An 18,879-nucleotide genomic window follows, 5' to 3' on the forward strand; every position below is an offset into this window, starting at 1 on the left:
TTGTCTTTAAACATTTCTGGTGCAACCAACAATTCAAAATGTAACTAAGCTTCCTCTGGTGATAATCCAGCTCTGCATAAGCATGACATTCAAAATCCATCCCAGTTAAAACTGTTAAACATAATGAGATGTCTTTTGTTACTTTTAAAAAGCACCACAATTGTATTAATACTGTTAATACAGTGTTTACTGTATTAACAACCCTCAACCGAAGGGCCCATGTGATTGGATATCAGATTTTAAAGTCGTGATAGTGTTAGATTATCTGTGTTAGGTAGTTTTAACCATATGAATTCTCACATTAAACCACAGCTAGAGTATCTCAGAGGAAATGATCAATAAACGAGGCACAACGACTTTCATCCTGAGTCGGTGGGAAATGGATTTCTGGACTCTGAAACTGAACAGAAAAACGAAGGCACTGTTGCTTTGGATCTGACACAAAAAATCTAAATAACTCTTAGGGATTTCTGAGAATATTCAGTGTATCGTGAGATTTACCATCGCTGTGTTGATGTACTTTGTCACCGTCGTGCTGCTTCTGCACACACAGCCAGCCTTTCTGTAACTGCTTTGTTTCCCTGCTGCAGGTCGGCCTGCCTGCCAAGTCTGGAGTATCAGGAGGGATCCTGCTGGTTGTGCCCAACGTGATGGGCATCATGTGCTGGTCGCCTCCGCTCGACAAGCTGGGCAACTCGGTCAGAGGGATCCAGTTCTGCACGGTACGTGATGCCCGGAGAATAAACACTCCGCCTCGAGACAATATTGCACCTCCTTGTTTATTAACTTAAATATTTTACAGCAGCAGAAGGAGCAGAATTGCTTTTAGGAGCTGAAAGTGGCCTTTCATTGCAGGGATGCTCTTTCCCATTAGTGTGGTTCATATTCGAATTCGAATGAGCACCCCGGCTACTTTGCATTGAAGTCTAAGCAGCAGTCATTTTAGATCAGACCCAAAACATTAGCAGAGTCTGAACCGCTCAGCGTCACATTAACACACACAAGATGTAAGACTTCACTTTTAATTTTAATTGAATTTTGTTTACGTTTTTGTTTTCTTTTCATTCATCCATCATCTCTTTTGTTTACCTAGTCCAGGGTTGTGGCAGGGCTGGAGTTTCCCACCTCTCACTAGGTGGCAAGACACCATTTTAGCTTTTCTCAGCTGCTTTGTTAGTTTTAGTCTTTCTCTCTTTGTATTTCAGGACCTGGTGGAGCTTTTCAACTTCCACAACTACGACAATCTGAGGCACTTCACCAAGAAGCACGACCCTCGCAGAGAAGGAGGCGACCAGCGGGTAAGGACAAACGCCGCCTCGTCAGGCTCATGTGACAGCACACCTCTCCAGCAGCTTCCTGTAGTCTCAGCTGTTTGCACTGACCTCCATAACTGCACGCACAGTAGCCCCTAAACTGTCCCTGTTCCTCCTTCGGGTGGAAAAGCTGCATAAAGTGAGTGGAGTATATTCGTTTACTGCATATATTTAACATACAAGGAGCCAAATCTTGAGTTAAAAGACACCTGGAGCCAAACTCAGTCTGATCGTTCAGAACATGTCTGGTAGATGATGCAGTGTTTCCCTCACATTTTACATTCAGAGTGCCCAGAACCTTTTTCTGAGGAAACTAAAGTATTTCTTCAGACCGTAGCGTGCACTTCCACAATGGCGAGCACTGGTGAAGCTTTTTTCCGTTACTCTGCTGACGTAGCTGCGGCTTTTTCCATCATGTGACTTTATAAAAACTGGGGTCCAGGGTGCATCCAGGCTTTCGCCATCTCTACTTTCTGTTTAAGCAAGTAAACACAAATGTGTTGAAATGATCAAAAATTAATGTTCTCTTTTTCTGATTAACCACCGTGGTTTTTTTAAAAGCTCTAGCTCGCTTCCTCAGTACGACTAAAGAACTAAACAATAAAATGCCTAAAAAAAATCAAGCAGCGAGCATGTCGGATGATGTGAACCAGGTGTAATAACGGCAGGATTTCGTCAACTCTAAAAATCTGAAAGAAAACTGTTTTGCTCAGGTGGATGGTCACTTAGTGTCCTAAGTGTGTAGTCCTGAGTCACCTGAGCTACAAATGTAAAAGTGGAAAAAGAGGATTTTGTGGACAGATTTGTTTGCTGAGTTACTGACTTACTGCATAATCTGCTGCTGGACTTTAATCACAATCTATTGATTAGATAGAATCTAATCTATTGTATAAAAATACTACTTTTAACGTTTCTATAATGCTATATGTAAAATTTACTTTATTTATTATGCCAGCTCTTTTACTTTGATTCCTTCTGCTAATGCAGGCGCAGAGCTTTATAGCTACTCTGTGTCAGAGCCAGCGTAAATATGCTAACTTATTGTTACATTTTGTTGGTAATAACAACAAAAATGTAAACAATTTTAGTTTTATTAATGCAAAAACGAAGAAGAAGAAAGCGTGGTCTTACTGTGATGAAAATGCCCCGCTGCAGAGTCATATGTGGTTAAAGATTTAAATTAACACCTGCTGTTGAGCTGTGTTTCGGTTACTATAGGGCCTAAAAGTGTTTTATAGCTCTATAAACAAAGATGTCTGACCCCTGGTAGGGATATAAGTTGTCAATATGAGCAAGCAGGTGTGTTGTGTTATTACATTATGCAGTATTTTCGGTATATAGTGCTCCATTAACACTGCTGAATGTGTGGGAAACACTGTGAAAACTGATGGCACTGTGAAAACTGATGGCTCCATTTTACTTCCAAGTGTTGCAGCGATCCACCCAGCACATAAACGCAGGCAGAAACGGAGATTTGAGACTAATTTATTATCCGTGTCAATAACAGCAGCAGACCTTCGGACCTATGGATTACGAGAGCCTCCAGCAGGAGCTGGCTCTGAAAGCCCCTCTTTGGAAAAAGGTGTCCCCCGCTGAGTCGAACGAGGACAGCTCCACCACTGTAGTCTATAGGATGGACAAAGTCATCGAGTGAAACTTTTAAAACAAACAAACAAACAAACAAAAACAGACGCCCCCACCTCGCCTGATCTCCCAACAACGCGACGGCATCGTCTCCTCACCCTCATATTTATGTATAAATTATGTAGAGGATTATTTATTGCTGGTGAAGCGGTTACTAGGAAACTTGTTTTTGATTTTGTCTGTGCTGGAAAAATGGGATCAGCTTATTATTATTATTATTATTATTATCATTATTATTATTATTATTATGAACTCCAAATGACCTCCATTTGCTTCGTTGCCTTAGCGACGTGACAAGGATCTGATGTGTAACGTACGCACTTCGCTCTCGTTTTATCTCAACACACTTTTATCTTTATTTTCTTCTTCATCACGTCAGAGTTTTCTTTTTAACAATGTCAGCTAACGCTGCGTTCACTCTACGACCCAAAACAACAGCTGCTTGAGAGTAAACACTGACTTTAAATTTAGGGGTGTGTTACGAGTGATTAAATGAATATTTTAGCCGTGATTGATATGTTTTATTTTCCTGGTTATTATTATTATTATTTTTTTTTTCCCACTTTTGTGACATTTGGCTCCTCGATTTAAAATATAGATGAAGAACATTAACAAATGTCATTCACAAGTGTTGCGTTATTTTGCAGATCTTTGTGTTTTCTGTTAAAATAATACTTGATTTGTGCCTGCTTCCATTTCTTTGACATTAACTCGACTATGAAACAGACAGAAGTCGTGAGGACTTTCAGCTCGAGTTGAGTTTGTTTGTGTTTGATGATGTGGTTGATACTAACAGAGGGCAGTTTTCTCGCAGTCAGGTGACAAAAGCATTGGGCTGTTTCTTAGGTTTGACTTGTTTGCCTGCAGCTTCCTGACATGCTTCTGAATTCTGAGGAAGGAAAGGCGAGTAAAGTCAGTCGTGTAGGTTCAGTTAAAGTCTCTCGTGGCTTCATACAACCATTAACTCCCTTGCACAGCTCACAAAAGTATGCAAACACGATGTCTCCATGTAGAAATAAATCTGCTAAATGTGAATGCAGCATTTATTTACTACAAAGGTGACGATTCATGTCCCTCACCTGAAATTGCGTCGGAAGTTCTGCGAGCAGATGGAGCTGGCACTTCCAGAAAAAAATCAGACGTACTAACCGTGGATGAACTTAATCTGAGGCTTTTATCTGCTCTAGTCCAGTTACAGGATAAAGTCATCAAATAAAACCCTTTTTCTCAGCCACAGTTCATTTCAGTGATGACCAAAGCGATTATCGAGTCAAACACGAGCCTGCTGGGTGTGCGAGTGAGCTGTTAACCAAAAAAATACAGCATGGCTAGCTTCACACGTGGAGTTGTTTCCATAAGCAGCAGGTCAGTGAGAAACAGCTGAAGGAGAACGGATCACATGTTGGATGTGCCGTCACATGCCATTATTTATGTTTGCATTGAGTTACCGCTGTTGTGCCATGATGCTTTTACTGTGTGAGACTGCAGGAATTTATGAAAGTCAAAGGAAACAATCCGACTAAAAGCCGTCTGTGCACAGCAGTTTCTGCAGAACTCCACCTGCAGATCAGATTGTAAGACTCTATCTCACTACACTCTTGCCAGATTCTCATTAATAGACACAAAATAAGTTTCTGTGCACTACAGTTTCATGAGGGACCGGCACTTGTGCAGAAATGTGGCTAAAATCCTGAAACACTGCAGCCCCATCAGCTCACCTGTGCCCGTAACACATCCATGGCTTTTACATGAATCATGTAGCGAGCAACTATTCCCTCCCTCTGACTTCCCGTGTTGTGTTTTACTCTATTACATCAAAGTACCAGAATTACTAGTATTAGTACAATTACTGTTGACCAGAAATACGCTGAGCTCAGCTCGAAAGGTTCCTGCTGAAGTTTTAGTTCTGAACTAACATCCACCTTTCTGATAACCTCTCCGCCTGGCTGTCCAAGTACATTAATGCTCCCAGCAACCCGTCAGGTGCAGGATGAAACATGATTTTTGTGTTTGTGTGGCTTAAACAGCAGTAAGCCACCTGCCACAAACTTGAAGAAATCATGTTAATTAAAACCAGATTCGTTAATCAGCAAAAACAGCTGAGTGCAGGTTTTGGTGGGTCTCTTCAGTAAATCCTGACTGCAGGATGGTTAGTGAGTCTGGCCCTTTCAGTTTTAGAAGCTTTAGTCTGCTGAGGAGCTGCTCTTCTCTATATATGTCACTGAAAACTTTGTTTAAAATAAAAAAATTCATAAATCTGTAGAAAAGAGGTGTTAACCGGTGTGTGTCGATGTTCCAGCTCGAGGAACAACGTTCAGTGTTGTTTGGGAAGTTTTCAGAGTCTTAGTCTCATCAGTTTAGGCAACATTTCTTATTTCTGGATGTTCGTAGCAGCAGGCGTGTGTAGCTATCAGCTGTGCATCTGCACACGAGTGATCTTCAGCTGCAGACCAAAGAGTGTGTTTGAATTTTTACTTCAGACGTTCCGGGTTTATCTCACGAGCTCCTCTGTAAATATAAGTACTTGCACATAAATGTCGCGCCAGCGGATGCCTTAGTTTCTCTGCACCGTGAAGCAGGAGGAGGTGTGTGTTTATTAATCACTGTTGAAACTGAACATGTGTTTGTAGGTTTGAGCTCAGAGTGATGCTGCTGGAGCCGTTACCACCATGTTACTACTGTCATGGCATGTTTTTGTTTTTTTTCCTTTTTTGTTAAACTTCTGCTGGTCATGTGGGTGTTACAGGTGAAACGTATTCAAAAGCCTCAGTCATCATCAGTGTTGCTGGATTATTATAATCTGAAGATTATTATCACATAAAAAAGTTATTTTCTCGTGTAGTGATCAAATGTATGAACGCTTAAATGAACTCCCCCGCATGTGTTGTTGGTTGTGAAGTTCGCTGTTCGACTGATTTTGCTGATTTTAGCTGAATTGTTAGTTATGAAAAATTGACATTGCGTTTAAAATGCAAATTATTATAAAGAGATTTTTAAAAAATATATAATTGCCAAACAATTAGAGAAAATTATGATGTAGCTGCACTTTATTTTTATTTTTTTAGTAAAACTATTAAATGTACAAACTCTTGAGTCACTGGAAAACCGATCTAATGAGGAGGCGATGCGTATGCCGGTTTAGGCTACACAGATCCTGGGTGCTGAGCATACGGAGATAAAAATACTGTGTAGCTTGAACCCGGTTTAACGTACAAAGCTCATTTTATTCCCATTTAAATCAACCATATGTGCAGAGTTTTTCCAGAGTGCGTGACTTTTACGAGCAACCAACCACTCGCTTGTTTTACTTCCCTCACATGTGAGCGAGGCCTTTACCATAACAACAGTTCCTTTTTTTTGTTTTTATGGACGTTTCATTAATCAGTTCACTAAAAAAACTACACTTTTAAGACTAACGTAATTAATTGTTTTAGGACTTGATTAAACGCTGCGCAGCTCGTCGGTTTAACAGGAATAGTTTATTTTCCTGATTCGCTCGGTCTTAGCTCGGCATTTCCTTCTTTTGGCCGTGAGCGAAACGAGTCGCTCTCCTCTTCTTTAAAATATTGACTTTTACATCTTTGATGCTCAGTTCATTGGCACAAAAATCTGAATTTGAGAGCCAGAGATAAAAACTAAAGGGACCTGCATTGGGGGGAGACTAAACCGATCCAGCCAATCAGGACTAATTATCAATCGCATCTGTCCTTCTTTGTTTTGGAAGAATAACACATAAACCTTGTGTTTATGTGTTATTCAGTGTTGGGTGTAACGCGTTACTAAGTAACACGTTACTGTAATTGAATTACTTTTCCACTGAAAAAGTAGAGTAACTGATTACTGTTCATTTTTAGGTATTTTAATTACAGTTACTTACAATGTACTTGCGTTACATTGTAAAATAATTAAACTCGCTGAATATCATTATTTAATTTCAATAATTTATCTTCTAAAGGGTAAAAATAAACTCTGCCGCTTTAACATCGCTGTAGTGCAGCTGCGCGTCATTTCGCACCAGTTTGCTGCATAGTCGTATTCTAAAGCGGAAGATGTCGGACTCGGCTGAAGCGAGTGGCTGTTTTATGAAATGGACATATTCCCGTCTCTTCACTTTTCTGAAACAAGCAGACAAGAATATTACAGTAATATGTAAAAACTATCGGCTGCTGTTAATAGCACGAGTAATCTACTGAAGCGCCTGACAGGAGAGCACAGACGAACACTTCTGAGTGATTCTTGTTCATCATCCATGGATAACACCGCGGCAACTCCTGCTAAGCAGGCAAAACCTGATTTTACTTCAGCAGCACAGAAAGCGTCTGAAGGTCAGCTTAAAAAAATAACTGCAGGCTACATTGTGGAAGAGATGCTACCGCTGCGTACTGTAGTCTCCGTCTTTAAAAGAAGACTAAGAAGTATTTAGTTAAATTACTTATTGAGTAATTAAGTTACTTTTCAGACACAGTAATTAGATAAGTATTTTAAATACAATATTGATTAAGTAATTAGTAATTAATTACTTTTTTAAAGTAACTTACCCAACACTGGTGTTATTCTTCAAAAAAACAAACAAAAAAAACCCTGATTATTCCGATCAGAATCGTGACAGCGGGGCTTTTGAATGCAGCGTCAGTGGAAATCATCAGATCTGTATTATGAGTCTGTGTAAAGCTTTGTTCGGTTTGCACCATGAAAGTAGATAAAATGAAGAACGGCTCGATCCAAACCCGAGTGTTAGAAAATCAAAGATGATTAAATTCTAATGGTGCAAATTTAACAAAAGGACTCGTCTTTGCACAGACCTTCATGTCATGTATGAGTTTGTTTTCTGTTGTCTGCATGATTTTTTTTTTTTTTTGTCAATTTTCATCCTTGTTTGAATCCTTTTCACTGTCTCTCTTTTGTTAATTTGTGTCTTGAACATGTGTGTTATCCCTTTGTAAATTAATAAAAGATTTAAAAGTGTTCACTACCATCAAAGTTTGGTGACCTTGGAACTGTGAGGTTAGATTTTTATATAAAGACAAGCAGAAGATAAAATGAGCTGCTTCCTGACCTGAAAATGTGAAACCAAACAGTTCCCAGCTCACAGCTGTCATACTTTTATATGTTTCTGTTTTTGAAGTCTCCATGAGCTGCCTCTTTGTTCTGGACGTGCAGACGTGACAGTAAAAATGGTGTCGATATTATTTTTGCTGCCTTGTTGTTTCTTGTATGAAATGAAATAAAGCATCTGTTTTAAACCGTCTCCCCATCTGAGCTCGCAGCGGTTCTTTAACAGAAAACACCCTTAACTTGAAGATTCATGAAGTCATCCCTCTTTCTAAGGTTTATGAATCAGGACATAACCTAAGAATTCACCACATTATTCTAGTTATGTAAATATAACCTCACTGCTTCCACTGAAATTATCAGCCAGGTGCTGCTAGTTAAAGCACTTCATTAACTGCTCATCAGGTGTGAGTGGAGCGTTCAGGTGTGTTAACATAATGCCTCAGAGGAAAGATGGCAGTGATCAGAGAAGTACCTGTTGCTGACCAGCAATCTGGAAAGGATTGTAAGACCAAATGTTTTTAAATCCATTGTAATACAGCGTGACAAATTATTCATAATTAGTAAACATTCAAGACAGCTGGTTCAGGCTGGCCCAAAAAAGATCTAACAAGCATGGATTATTTGGAAGAGCTGCCAGGAGCGTCGTCTCCCTAATGAGAACGTTGCAGCACAGCTTAGGTTCATAAAGCTGCATCTAAACAAACCAAAAGACTTCTGAAACCGAAGTGGAAATATTTTGTCGACCAAACAGCACGTCAGCACAGGCACCTCATTCCAACAGTCAACCATCAGTACTCCAGTTTTACTGCATTCTGACAGACACGCAAATGCATTTACGGCTCGTCTGCAGGTGTTTTTGTTCACATGGGTTTTAAGGTGCCTGGTTTACCTTTTAGAGAGACATTAGAGAGTTAATGCTTTTATTTTTTTAATTCGATTTGTTTTTCGAATGTCACGTGTGTGAGACTCTGTCTTTTGATTATTCTGAATATTCTGCCTTTACGTACTTGCACCTCAGTAGCCATCTTGGTTAATGGCCCCACTTTAAGTTAAGGTTGAAGCTTTGTTTGCTTTTGTAAACATAAGATAAAAACTTGTTCATCCAGGTGATTTAGTTTTACTTTAATTTGTGTTGTTTTGCACGAAAGAACAATTTTTTTGTGCAAAAATAACAAAAAACACCTCATGAGTCCTGTACTTGGGAAGCTTGTCTCCTCAAGCTTATCTTAGTTTGGTGACATGATCAGAAATTTGTAGCTATTTTAAATAGATTATACAAAAAAGACAAAAAGTTTTTTTTTTGTTATTTCCAAATATTTGTCAGGTTAGGGGTTTTAAGTATATAATTGTTTTATCAAATATAATAAATAAGTGAATAAATAAATGAGTGAAATAAGCTTTAGTTTCCTTTTTATAATCGTCACACACACCAGTCCAGTTTTTATGGTAAGCTAAGCTAAACTTGCGGGGCTCCGTACTAACTACAGCACACACAGTCACACCCATCGATTGATGTGGAAAGAAGTCACAGCCAGCAGCTCCTTCAGAGCACAGAGAAGCTAAACGCTGACCTTTGAGAAGATCGTCCATGTGAGTGCGCAGTGACGTGTCACATGACAGCAAGGAGAAAAATAGTTCTCAGGTGTTTTTGAAGGACCACCATTCCTCATTTTTGTCATGTCACACCACATAGGCGTGTGACTTTTGGCTCCCTGCCACCAGCAAAACAAACAGATCACAGAATGAGGCTATACTGTACCTTTGGAGAGGTGAATGTTTGGAGGATGTGTTGATGTTGAATTAAGCTTCCTGAAGGTGACAAGCAGCCATCTGTTACTGCATTCATCAGTACTCCAGTTTTGCTGCATTCTAACGTACAAGAAGACATGCAAATATATTTACGCCTCGTCGGCAGGTGTTTTTTGTGCACCTGGTCTGGGTTTTTAGGTGCCTCGTTTACCTTTTAGAGAGACATTAGAGAGTTAACGACTTTCGCACGTGGCTTTGATTTTTGATTAAAGGTCATGTATGTGAGACCCTGTCCCCTGATTATTCTCACCATCTCAAACACAGACTGTATACAAAAGATGGGCATCACCATCAGCTTAATCACTTTTTTAAACTAGGTGTCAGGAGTATAGGGTAAATCTTAAGCGCTCGTTTTGTGGCGACCTGTCAACCACGCAACCTGTCACGCATCACTTTGGTAACTTGCAGACTTCCAGGTTCTGGTTGCCTAAGTAACCGCCCCCTCCAACTTATTGGTATCTTTCCATCTCCTTCGATCACTGCGCCCCTTGCCAGCTCCTTTGCGCATGCCCTTTAAAGAATATTCTTCCTTTACATACTTGCACCTTAGTAGCCATCTTGGTTAATTGCCTCACTTTAAGTTAATGTTGAAGCTTTGTTTGCTTTTTTAAACATAAGATAAAAATGTGTTCATCCAGCTGATTTAGTTTTAATTTCATTTATGTTGTTTTGCACGAAAGAACTTTGGGTTAAAAAAAAAAAGGCCCAAGATAAAATAAAGAAGGATTATTATGGACTGTGAATCATACAAAGCTACTCTGAGAGGTAAATGCTCCTGTCACATTCCAAGCCTAATGTTAGTTAATATTACCTAATTCAATGATGTCGAGTTCAAAAGTACCAATAAAAATATTTACTCGTGCACATTTTTGCCACAAATCAGAAAATTGTATGTGCTCATGTTTATTTTAGCCTCTCTGATACAATTTGCATATTTTCATTGGACTACCAAACGAGGACGAGGTTAGGACAACAAAATCAGAAGATTTCACTCAAAGGCCAATTTGTACAAACCAAGGTTAATTTACTTAACTAAAACTAAAGAAATAAAACTAGATGTGAAACTAGTTTACCCTGTAGAGAAACATTATGACACTGGACAGTTACAGGCTTTGTGCGAGACTGATTATTTTTTGAATCTCAAACACAAATTGTATTGAAAAGATGGTTGTAACCATTAGCATAAACATTTTTTTAAACCAGTCCTCACAAGTGAATGAATGAGTGAAGTGCTGCCTGCAGTAAAACAGAAAAACACTAATTAAAAACAAGAAAATCCACTCTGGAATAAACTGAAGCTAAAGTGAAAGAAAGACTAAAAGTCTAAAAGAAAACTATGAACACTGCAACGACTCTGGTACAAATGAGTACATCTTAAAATAGAAGATTATCTGAAAACAAAACATGATACTGTGGAGCGAAAAGATCAGAATAACAAAATACAGAGATGGTCAAACTCTTAAAAATGTCCATTTTAGGCTGTTTTGATGAATATCTGCAGGTTTTCTGAGTCCCTGTCTCTTTTTTTCGATTGTGTAAATCTTTTATTTGGACCAAAACTTTACGTTTCTTCAGCTCTCTCCTCACATAAATAATCCTGTTCAGGAGAAACTCTCCCAGCAACCCTTCTGATAAAGGATTAACAACATTAATTCACAGACTGCAGCTCTGACAATGTGAAATACTAAAAACTGAATGTTAATGATTTGATTTGATTTTTTTCTGTAGAGCCCTCTCCATGTTTGTATTCTTATTTTCTTCACATGTTTTACTTTGAAGTTTTGCTCATAGGAAATGATTCATTCCTGTTTGGTGGTAAGTTATGACCAAACCGTGGATCTGTGATTGAAATAGTTAGTGCTGTTGAATTATAGCATTGTGGTGATTAAATGACTAATTTCTTCCAAAATAATCATAAAAAATAAATGTGTGATTGACTTCCTTTCAGTGCTGCTTGAGATGTGTGGCGTTAGATTAGATGTGTGTGGAGTAATTCCTTCGTGAGTCTTTCAGCTCTTATGCAGCTGCCTGTGTGTTTTGGTTTAATGGTGTGACCCTGAAAACGTCCCGTTTCCGTCCACAGGTCAAGTCTGTCATCAACCTGCTGTTTTCCGCCTACACTGGGGACGTATCAGCCCTGAGGAGGTGAGCAGCTCACACAGCTTTTAATAAGAGAGCAGTTCAGATTTAGTCACGTCTCGCCCCCCCAGTGGAGCTTTTTAATAACATCTACATGAAAGAAAGACTCCTCTGGCTGCACGAGGAAGCACCTTGGTGACCTCAAGTGGCAGAAAAATGAACTTACAGGTGTCCCTGTGGAGTTTTTACATCTGACCTCATGAAAGTCTCATGAAACGTTTGCACTATTTTCAAAAATAGTTTAAAGTGTGGCTCTGCATCCATGTTTGCAGCCTTCTTCACCTGTTAACGATCAATTTTGAGTTAAGGACTTAAAATATTTTTCATCATTTTTTTAATCTACAAGAGTCTGCAAACAAACATGGATGTCGTTTTATGGGCTCGGTCTGGTTGTTAGACTTTTGTTTGGAAAGTCGTGTTTTCAGGCTGTTACAAAGAAGTAAATTTAACCTGATTTCAACAATGAATTCACTTTTACCTGTTGAGTAATTTTATGCTGGTTAGAGGTGTGTAAATGGGGAAAGAAGCACTGTGAGGGCGACTAAGATTTCACCATGGAGATTAAGCCTCACTTATCATTTTAATGTAGCTGTAAAACCTTCTGTAAACCTCTGTGATGCTTCAGCGTTTGTTTGCTTTGAGGACTCAAAGGATCTAAAAATGATGAATGTCAGAGTGACCACGCCCCTCAATTTAAGCCTTAAAAAACATTATAAGCTATTAAAATATTTCCCCTCCTGTAAACTTGATATGAAGGTTTTTTGTATCAGGCTGTAAACATGTTTATTTCTGCTGTGAAGTTGCACCTTTTAACATTGGAGTCTGTGGGGGCTGACTCAGTGCTGGAGCCTCTGGTGGCCACTAGAGGAACTGCGGTTTGTTGCTCTAGCCCTGCTTGGTTATTTGAAACTTCTGGAAGAAACAGAAAACAAAAAACTGCTCCAAAACTGGACAGGAAGTCATAAAACAGAAGGAAATCGTGTATCCTAGATCAGCTCTCCATATAAAATGTATTATTGCTGCTTTCTGAAGGTAATTTCCTAGGAAAAGATGTTTCAGGCTGTAACACCAGGATGTTCTTTAACCTCCAGCCTGAGACTGAACTGTGCAGCAGTTAGAGGGGCATACAGAGTTGTTTACTGGTCCTTTGTGTGTGCAGGTTCGCGCTGTCATCCATGGACATGGAGCAGAGGGACTATGACTCGAGGACGGCCCTGCACGTTGCAGCAGCTGAAGGTAACATTCAGCCTGAGGTCAGTCAGTAAGTAGACACAGCTCGCCCTCAAATACTCTTTAAAGTCTGATCCTGTGGTCTGGAGCTGTTTCCATGATGTATATAAATTACATATATGGAAACAGCAAAGTTTCAAGGTAAGAAGTAGACATAAGATACAGACGCTGCAGAAAAATACAGTCTTTAAGAGGAGTTATGCATCAGGAGAGCCAATTAAAATCAAGTATGCACCCTTTTCACAGTATAACAAGGTAAAAGTAATTTGTAACATCTGCCCTGCTTCCATTAGGACACATAGAGGTGGTTCGCTTTCTGCTGGAGGCTTGCAAGGTGAATCCAGTACCCAGAGACAGGTGAGTCTTTACTACCTGTATTTATACTGATTATAATAATGAGCTTTGAAGCAGAATTTCCAGCCTTTGAGAAAAGTCTCAGTGTGGTTAAAAAATAAATAAAATTCATCCTCCAAGCTCAGATTCTGATAGCTGTGGAGAACCAAACATGCCAAAATCATAAATAATATAAATAAATGAAACATTTTAAATAATAATAATCTATTTTTGTATGCTAAATTATTTATTCACCAGTTTACCATCAGTTTATGTGTAGTTATTTGTGTAATAATTTCTCTCCCATTATGTAAATGAGGCAGTGTGCCACTGGGTTGGCCACAAAGAAATGTGTTGCTTCATTAAATAATAAATTGTAAATCTGAATCAGAAAGGTTTAAAATATAGAGGCTAGAATTCTATAAATAAATTATTAAATTGAAGCCAAATAGTATTTGTACATTTTTTCCCCTATTTTGCAACATATTGTAGTTTTTTTTGTGTGCGTGTCTTTTTTGCTAGGCTAGGCAAACTCCTTCTAAAATAAATAAATTGAGAAATTGTTGTGAAGGTGAACTCATGCAATATCTAATAAATGCCTACACATATTTGTTATTTATTATTAATTTATCTACTATTAATTTTAGTCCTAATCTTTTGTCCTGTGACAGCTGGGAGAGGCTCCAGCCCCCCTGTGTCCCTGAAATGGATAAGCAGAAGAAAATGGATGGATGGATGAATATTAATCTTGGTTATTAATTTCCTTTAATAGTTTCTTTTAATTCTGGGTGTTTTCGGTCCTCCATACCCACCTGCAGGGTTACATCTCTCTTTTTTTATCAAACATAAAGTGTATTCTTTAACCTTTTAATTTGTTTTTGCACAGATGGGGGAACACGCCGATGGATGAGGCGGTGCATTTCGGCCACCACGACGTGGTCACCATGCTGCAGCAGTACCACGAGAAATACAGCCCGCCCTCCGATGACGAGCACAAGACTAGCCCTGAGAAGAGCCTGGACAGCCTTCTGTGAGACCTGCTGCAGGTTGCTACGGAGGACCGGAGGAGGAAAAACTTTGTAGCCCAACGCTCAGGCTTCTGTTGAATTATTTAGCTGCTCTGCTGTGATTTGATTTTTGGCCGTAAATGGTTGCTTGTTCACGTCTATCGAAATGTGAGCGTGAGCGGCTTAAACTCATATCTAAAGTGTTTACGGTATTACTCCTGTAATCTCACAGTACTGTAAACCACATTTCTAGGATGTACCTTGTACTAGTTTAGTATTTTGTTCGTTTTACTCTCACTGTACATGTGTTGTAAACTGTGTGGAAATTATGGTGTAAATTATGCGATGTGTAGTTACGGGTGTGCTTGATTTACATTCCTGCCTCTGTGCTCATTTGCGAGGTCACCAGCAGGTTCTCAGAGATTGTACTCCAGAATGTATTTTTCAGTGGAAAAACTTGCAATAGAAACAGTTTGTATTTATTTCAGACTTTCTAAAGATGGAAATTCATTTCAGAGCGTGTGAGACGGACAGAAGATCGTGTGATTTGTTGCATTTTGTAGTTTATTTTGTCAGCATGGTTACATTTGCGTATTTAATTTGGGCGGACTATAATATCAATATAATGTTGATTGGCATACATTTTAGGGCAATGTTTACAGTGACAACCTGATCTGGTTTTGTGCGGTAATTCTCAGACATTATTTTCAGATGTTTTCTTTCCACATGTGGAATATAGTCATTGTTTTTAACCTGTGAAATTTAATTTGCAAATATATAAACATGAACAACACGTACGATAATTATAATCAAAACTACATACTTAAATTTAATGTCCATGTGAGTGTTTTCATGGTGTCAGTTGGAGTTCATGTATTTCATGGAAAAATGCCAAATAAAAAAGCTGGAATAGAAACCTCTATATGATTGTGTTTCACACGGTGTGGTTTAGGACGTGGAGTGGGTTGTCGACTAATCTATAGGTTTGTAGTTTGATTCCTGGCTCCTCCAGTCTGAATCTGAAGTGTCTTTGAGTGAGATGCCAAATTCTGAATTTTCATTGATTCAGCTATCAAAGTGTTCGGACAGAGCAGTGATACCCGAACGTCCAGTTCCAAATTGTGCATGTATACTGGGAGTCTTCTTTACACAGAGGAGGTAGTGACAGAGTAACACAGGCTTCTGTACTGGGAACAATGCTTTTTACATGACACTGCATACGTTTTCGTTACTATGCAGATGATACCTTTATCTATGACATTAGATAACACAAATTCAATAAACTAAAAACATTTTTTTAGATGACCTCTGAATCCTGAAACACTAAGATTACTGTACTCAACCCTAAAAAAAAATATCAGAAACAGGGTGTCTAACCACATATTTACACTGGATGTCATCACCTTAATCTCCAGCAAAACTGTGAGGAACCAGGATACATCCATCAACATAAACATTAACCAAATATTGGAGTGCTTTAAAATTACTTGAAATACACTGAGCATTAAGTATTTTCGAATAATTTTTGATATGATTTATTCATTTTGTTGAATTTGATTCTTGACTTGTGACCTCTGTAAACAGGATTCTGGTGAGTTTATAATCTTAATCTGTAGTTTAGAAACTTAGTTAATAACTTAAAAGAGTGTGTATTATTTAATGACTTGTGACTGACAAGTTGTCAGTGTCTTCAGTTTGCCAGTCAGGACTAGACAAACATCTGATGCAAATTTTGTTTTCAAAACAAGACCAAGAGGCCATGCGGGTTTTCTCGGCCCTGGAATTCATCCACCCATCAGTTGACTTAACCACTTATTCAATTCAGTGTCAGAGGAGGACCGTGATCCCAGAGCAGCCACAGAGCAACAGTCGGGGTGCACAGCCATCCAGTCACTTATTTTATTAAAACTAAATATACCGGGGACCACTAGGGGGACGTAAGGAAGATGGCAGCATAAACCTGCAGCTCCCGGTCAAAACTCGAAAGAGAACCAGAATTCGAATATTTCCACCGCTAAACCGTGTAATAAATGCCATGGAAGGTGGAAGAAGGTCAAAAAGACAAGGAAACATTAAGGATTTTGTGAAACAAGTGGAGCTGGTAAGAGGGGGCAACGCAGACATGTCCGAGAACAGCGTGCAAGGCGAGCAGATGGAAGGAGATGTAGCTAGCCACCCTCACGCAGACTTCCAGGACATCATTAAGGAAATTCACTCACTTAAAGCAGAGTTTAAAACCGAGTTTGCCACGTTTAAGAAAGACATCACACAAGAAATGAAGGACGAATTCGACAGCTTCAAGAAAGACATTAATACAAAGCTGGCAGAAACTGCGAACGAGCTAGCTAGCCATGAGACCAGACTCGAAGAAGCTGAGGAAAGACTGGAAGAGATGGAAAGGTGGAATTTGGCCGCAAAAGACGCTCTAATCCAGTCGCTTCAGCAACAACGGAATATTCAGACGAAACTGGCTGACTTGGAAGGCCGTAGCCGACGGAACAACATTCGCATTTTCGGCCTAAAAGAGGGCTCTGAAGGAAACTCTGTGCTGCAGTGTGTGGAGGACTTGTTGAGAGCTGAGCTTTCGCTCCCGCCGGATTCTGCTCTAAATATTCAGCGGGCGCACAGAGCTCTGGTGCCAAAACCCGGACCAGAAAAACCTCCGCGATCGGTGGTGGTTAATTTTCTTCAGTTCTCAACCAAGGAGATGGTGCTGAAGGCAGCGTGGAAGAAAAAGGTTGTACATCAGGATAAGCAGCTTTTCTTTGATCATGACTACGCTGCCGACGTGGTTCAAAAGAGGAAGGAATACGCTGGAATTAAGAAAGCCTTAAAAGAGAGAGGAGTTCGCTTCCAGACGCCTCTGACCAGAATCAGGATCCACTGGGAGAGCGGCGCCAGGACATATGACAGTGGCCGGGCGGCGGCGGAGGAGCTAAGGAGGAGAGGAATACAGGTGGAGGTGCCGCAGCGGAGCGGGGAAAGCACGATGCTGGAGGAGCGACTGCAAAATGCATTGGGATGGCAGCGATCTAACACCGAGAACTTATAAGTGAGGATACAAACATTTGAATCCGGTGGAAATGACTGAACAGTAGAACTCTGAAACTAAAGGTTCATTACTCTGTTACTTTTCAAGGCAAGGTAGACCGGAAAGTGGTAGGTTTTCTTTTCTTTTTTTTCTTTTTTCTTAAGGAACCTATGTTGGATCTCACGGGGGCCCCTAATCTGAAAGGGATATACCCCACGAACCACAGGGACGCTGTGGGTAAGAAATACGTATTTTCAGTTTCTCTTAAGTTTCTTGTTATCTTGTTCCAAGTTCTTAGAGTTAGTGTGGGATGCTATGATAGTGATAAGCCAAAAATAAAGCAAAACTTAACAGTGAAAAGATGAGGAATATAACGCTGGTGTCAATGAATGTCAATGGGATGAATAACCCAATTAAAAGAAGCAAAGTGATACTCAAAATGAGAAAGCTTAATGCCAATGTAATATATCTTCAGGAAACACATTTGTCGCAGGAAGAGCATGATAAATTGAAGAAATTTGGGTACAGAAATTCTTACTATAGTACTTGCAAGAAAAGTCATAAAAGGGGGGTAGCAATACTTATTAAAAATTCAGTTAATTTTGAATGTTCTAAAGAAATTCGGGACAGTGAGGGGAGATACATTATTGTAAGAGGTAAACTAGAAGGGGAGGCGGTGACACTAATCAATCTATATTCCCCCTGAGAGCAACCAACAAAATGTGAAGACTCTACTTACTACAGTCATGTCAGAATCTGAAGGGATTGTGCTGTGTGCAGGAGACTTTAATGTGGTATTCGACCATAGAATTGATACAACAAGCACAAATAGAAGCAAAAACAGCCTGGCGAGAATGGTTAATACATTTATGAAGGAGCATGGAATGGTAGATGTATGGAGGGAACACCACCCACTGGATAAGGAGTATACACACTACTCAAAGACTCACAGCACTTACTCAAGAATTGACTATGTCTTAATGAACAGATGGGATCTACACAGAGTAACTGAATGCACAATTGGAGTGGCAGATATTGCTGATCACTGTGCCATTCATTTAAAGCTAAATCTAAATAGTAGGCGTAGAAATACCTGTTGGAGGTTAAATCTGAGCTGTCTGAATAATAAAGAAACGAAAGACCAAATCAAGAAAGATATAAAGCAATACATAGAGGAAAACTCCACTGAAGAAATTAGCCCAACGGTGTTTTGGGATGCATTCAAAGCTGTGCTCAGAGGGAAGCTTATTGCTATAACTTCAAAACAACACCAAATGAGGAAGGCCCTGTACCTAAGCCAGGTGGAGGAATTGAAAAA

At 39.5% G+C, this 18,879-nt stretch overlaps 1 protein-coding gene across 4 annotated transcripts in view; it reads left to right on the forward strand.

Moving 5' to 3' along the window:
- glsb (glutaminase b) overlaps nt 1-15,446 on the forward strand; it is a 41,335-nt gene extending 25,889 nt beyond the window's left edge. For 2 of the 4 annotated variants that reach the window (XM_026145982.2, XM_026145984.2), the window contains 6 exons: nt 591-722; nt 1,206-1,298; nt 11,905-11,966; nt 13,120-13,196; nt 13,484-13,547; nt 14,410-15,446. In XM_026145982.2, coding sequence (XP_026001767.1) covers nt 591-722; nt 1,206-1,298; nt 11,905-11,966; nt 13,120-13,196; nt 13,484-13,547; nt 14,410-14,557 — 576 coding nt within the window. In that variant the 3' untranslated portion in view covers nt 14,558-15,446. Of the gene's footprint in view, nt 1-590; nt 723-1,205; nt 1,453-2,820; nt 3,123-11,904; nt 11,967-13,119; nt 13,197-13,483; nt 13,548-14,409 lie in introns of those variants that run through there. The other 2 variants (XM_080290488.1, XM_026145983.2) reach the window with 2 other exon arrangements.
- The last annotated feature ends 3,433 nt before the right edge of the window (nt 15,447-18,879 follow it).

Source organism: Astatotilapia calliptera, chromosome 16, assembly GCF_964374335.1.
Source record: "Astatotilapia calliptera chromosome 16, fAstCal68.1, whole genome shotgun sequence".
NCBI lineage: Eukaryota > Metazoa > Chordata > Actinopteri > Cichliformes > Cichlidae > Astatotilapia > Astatotilapia calliptera.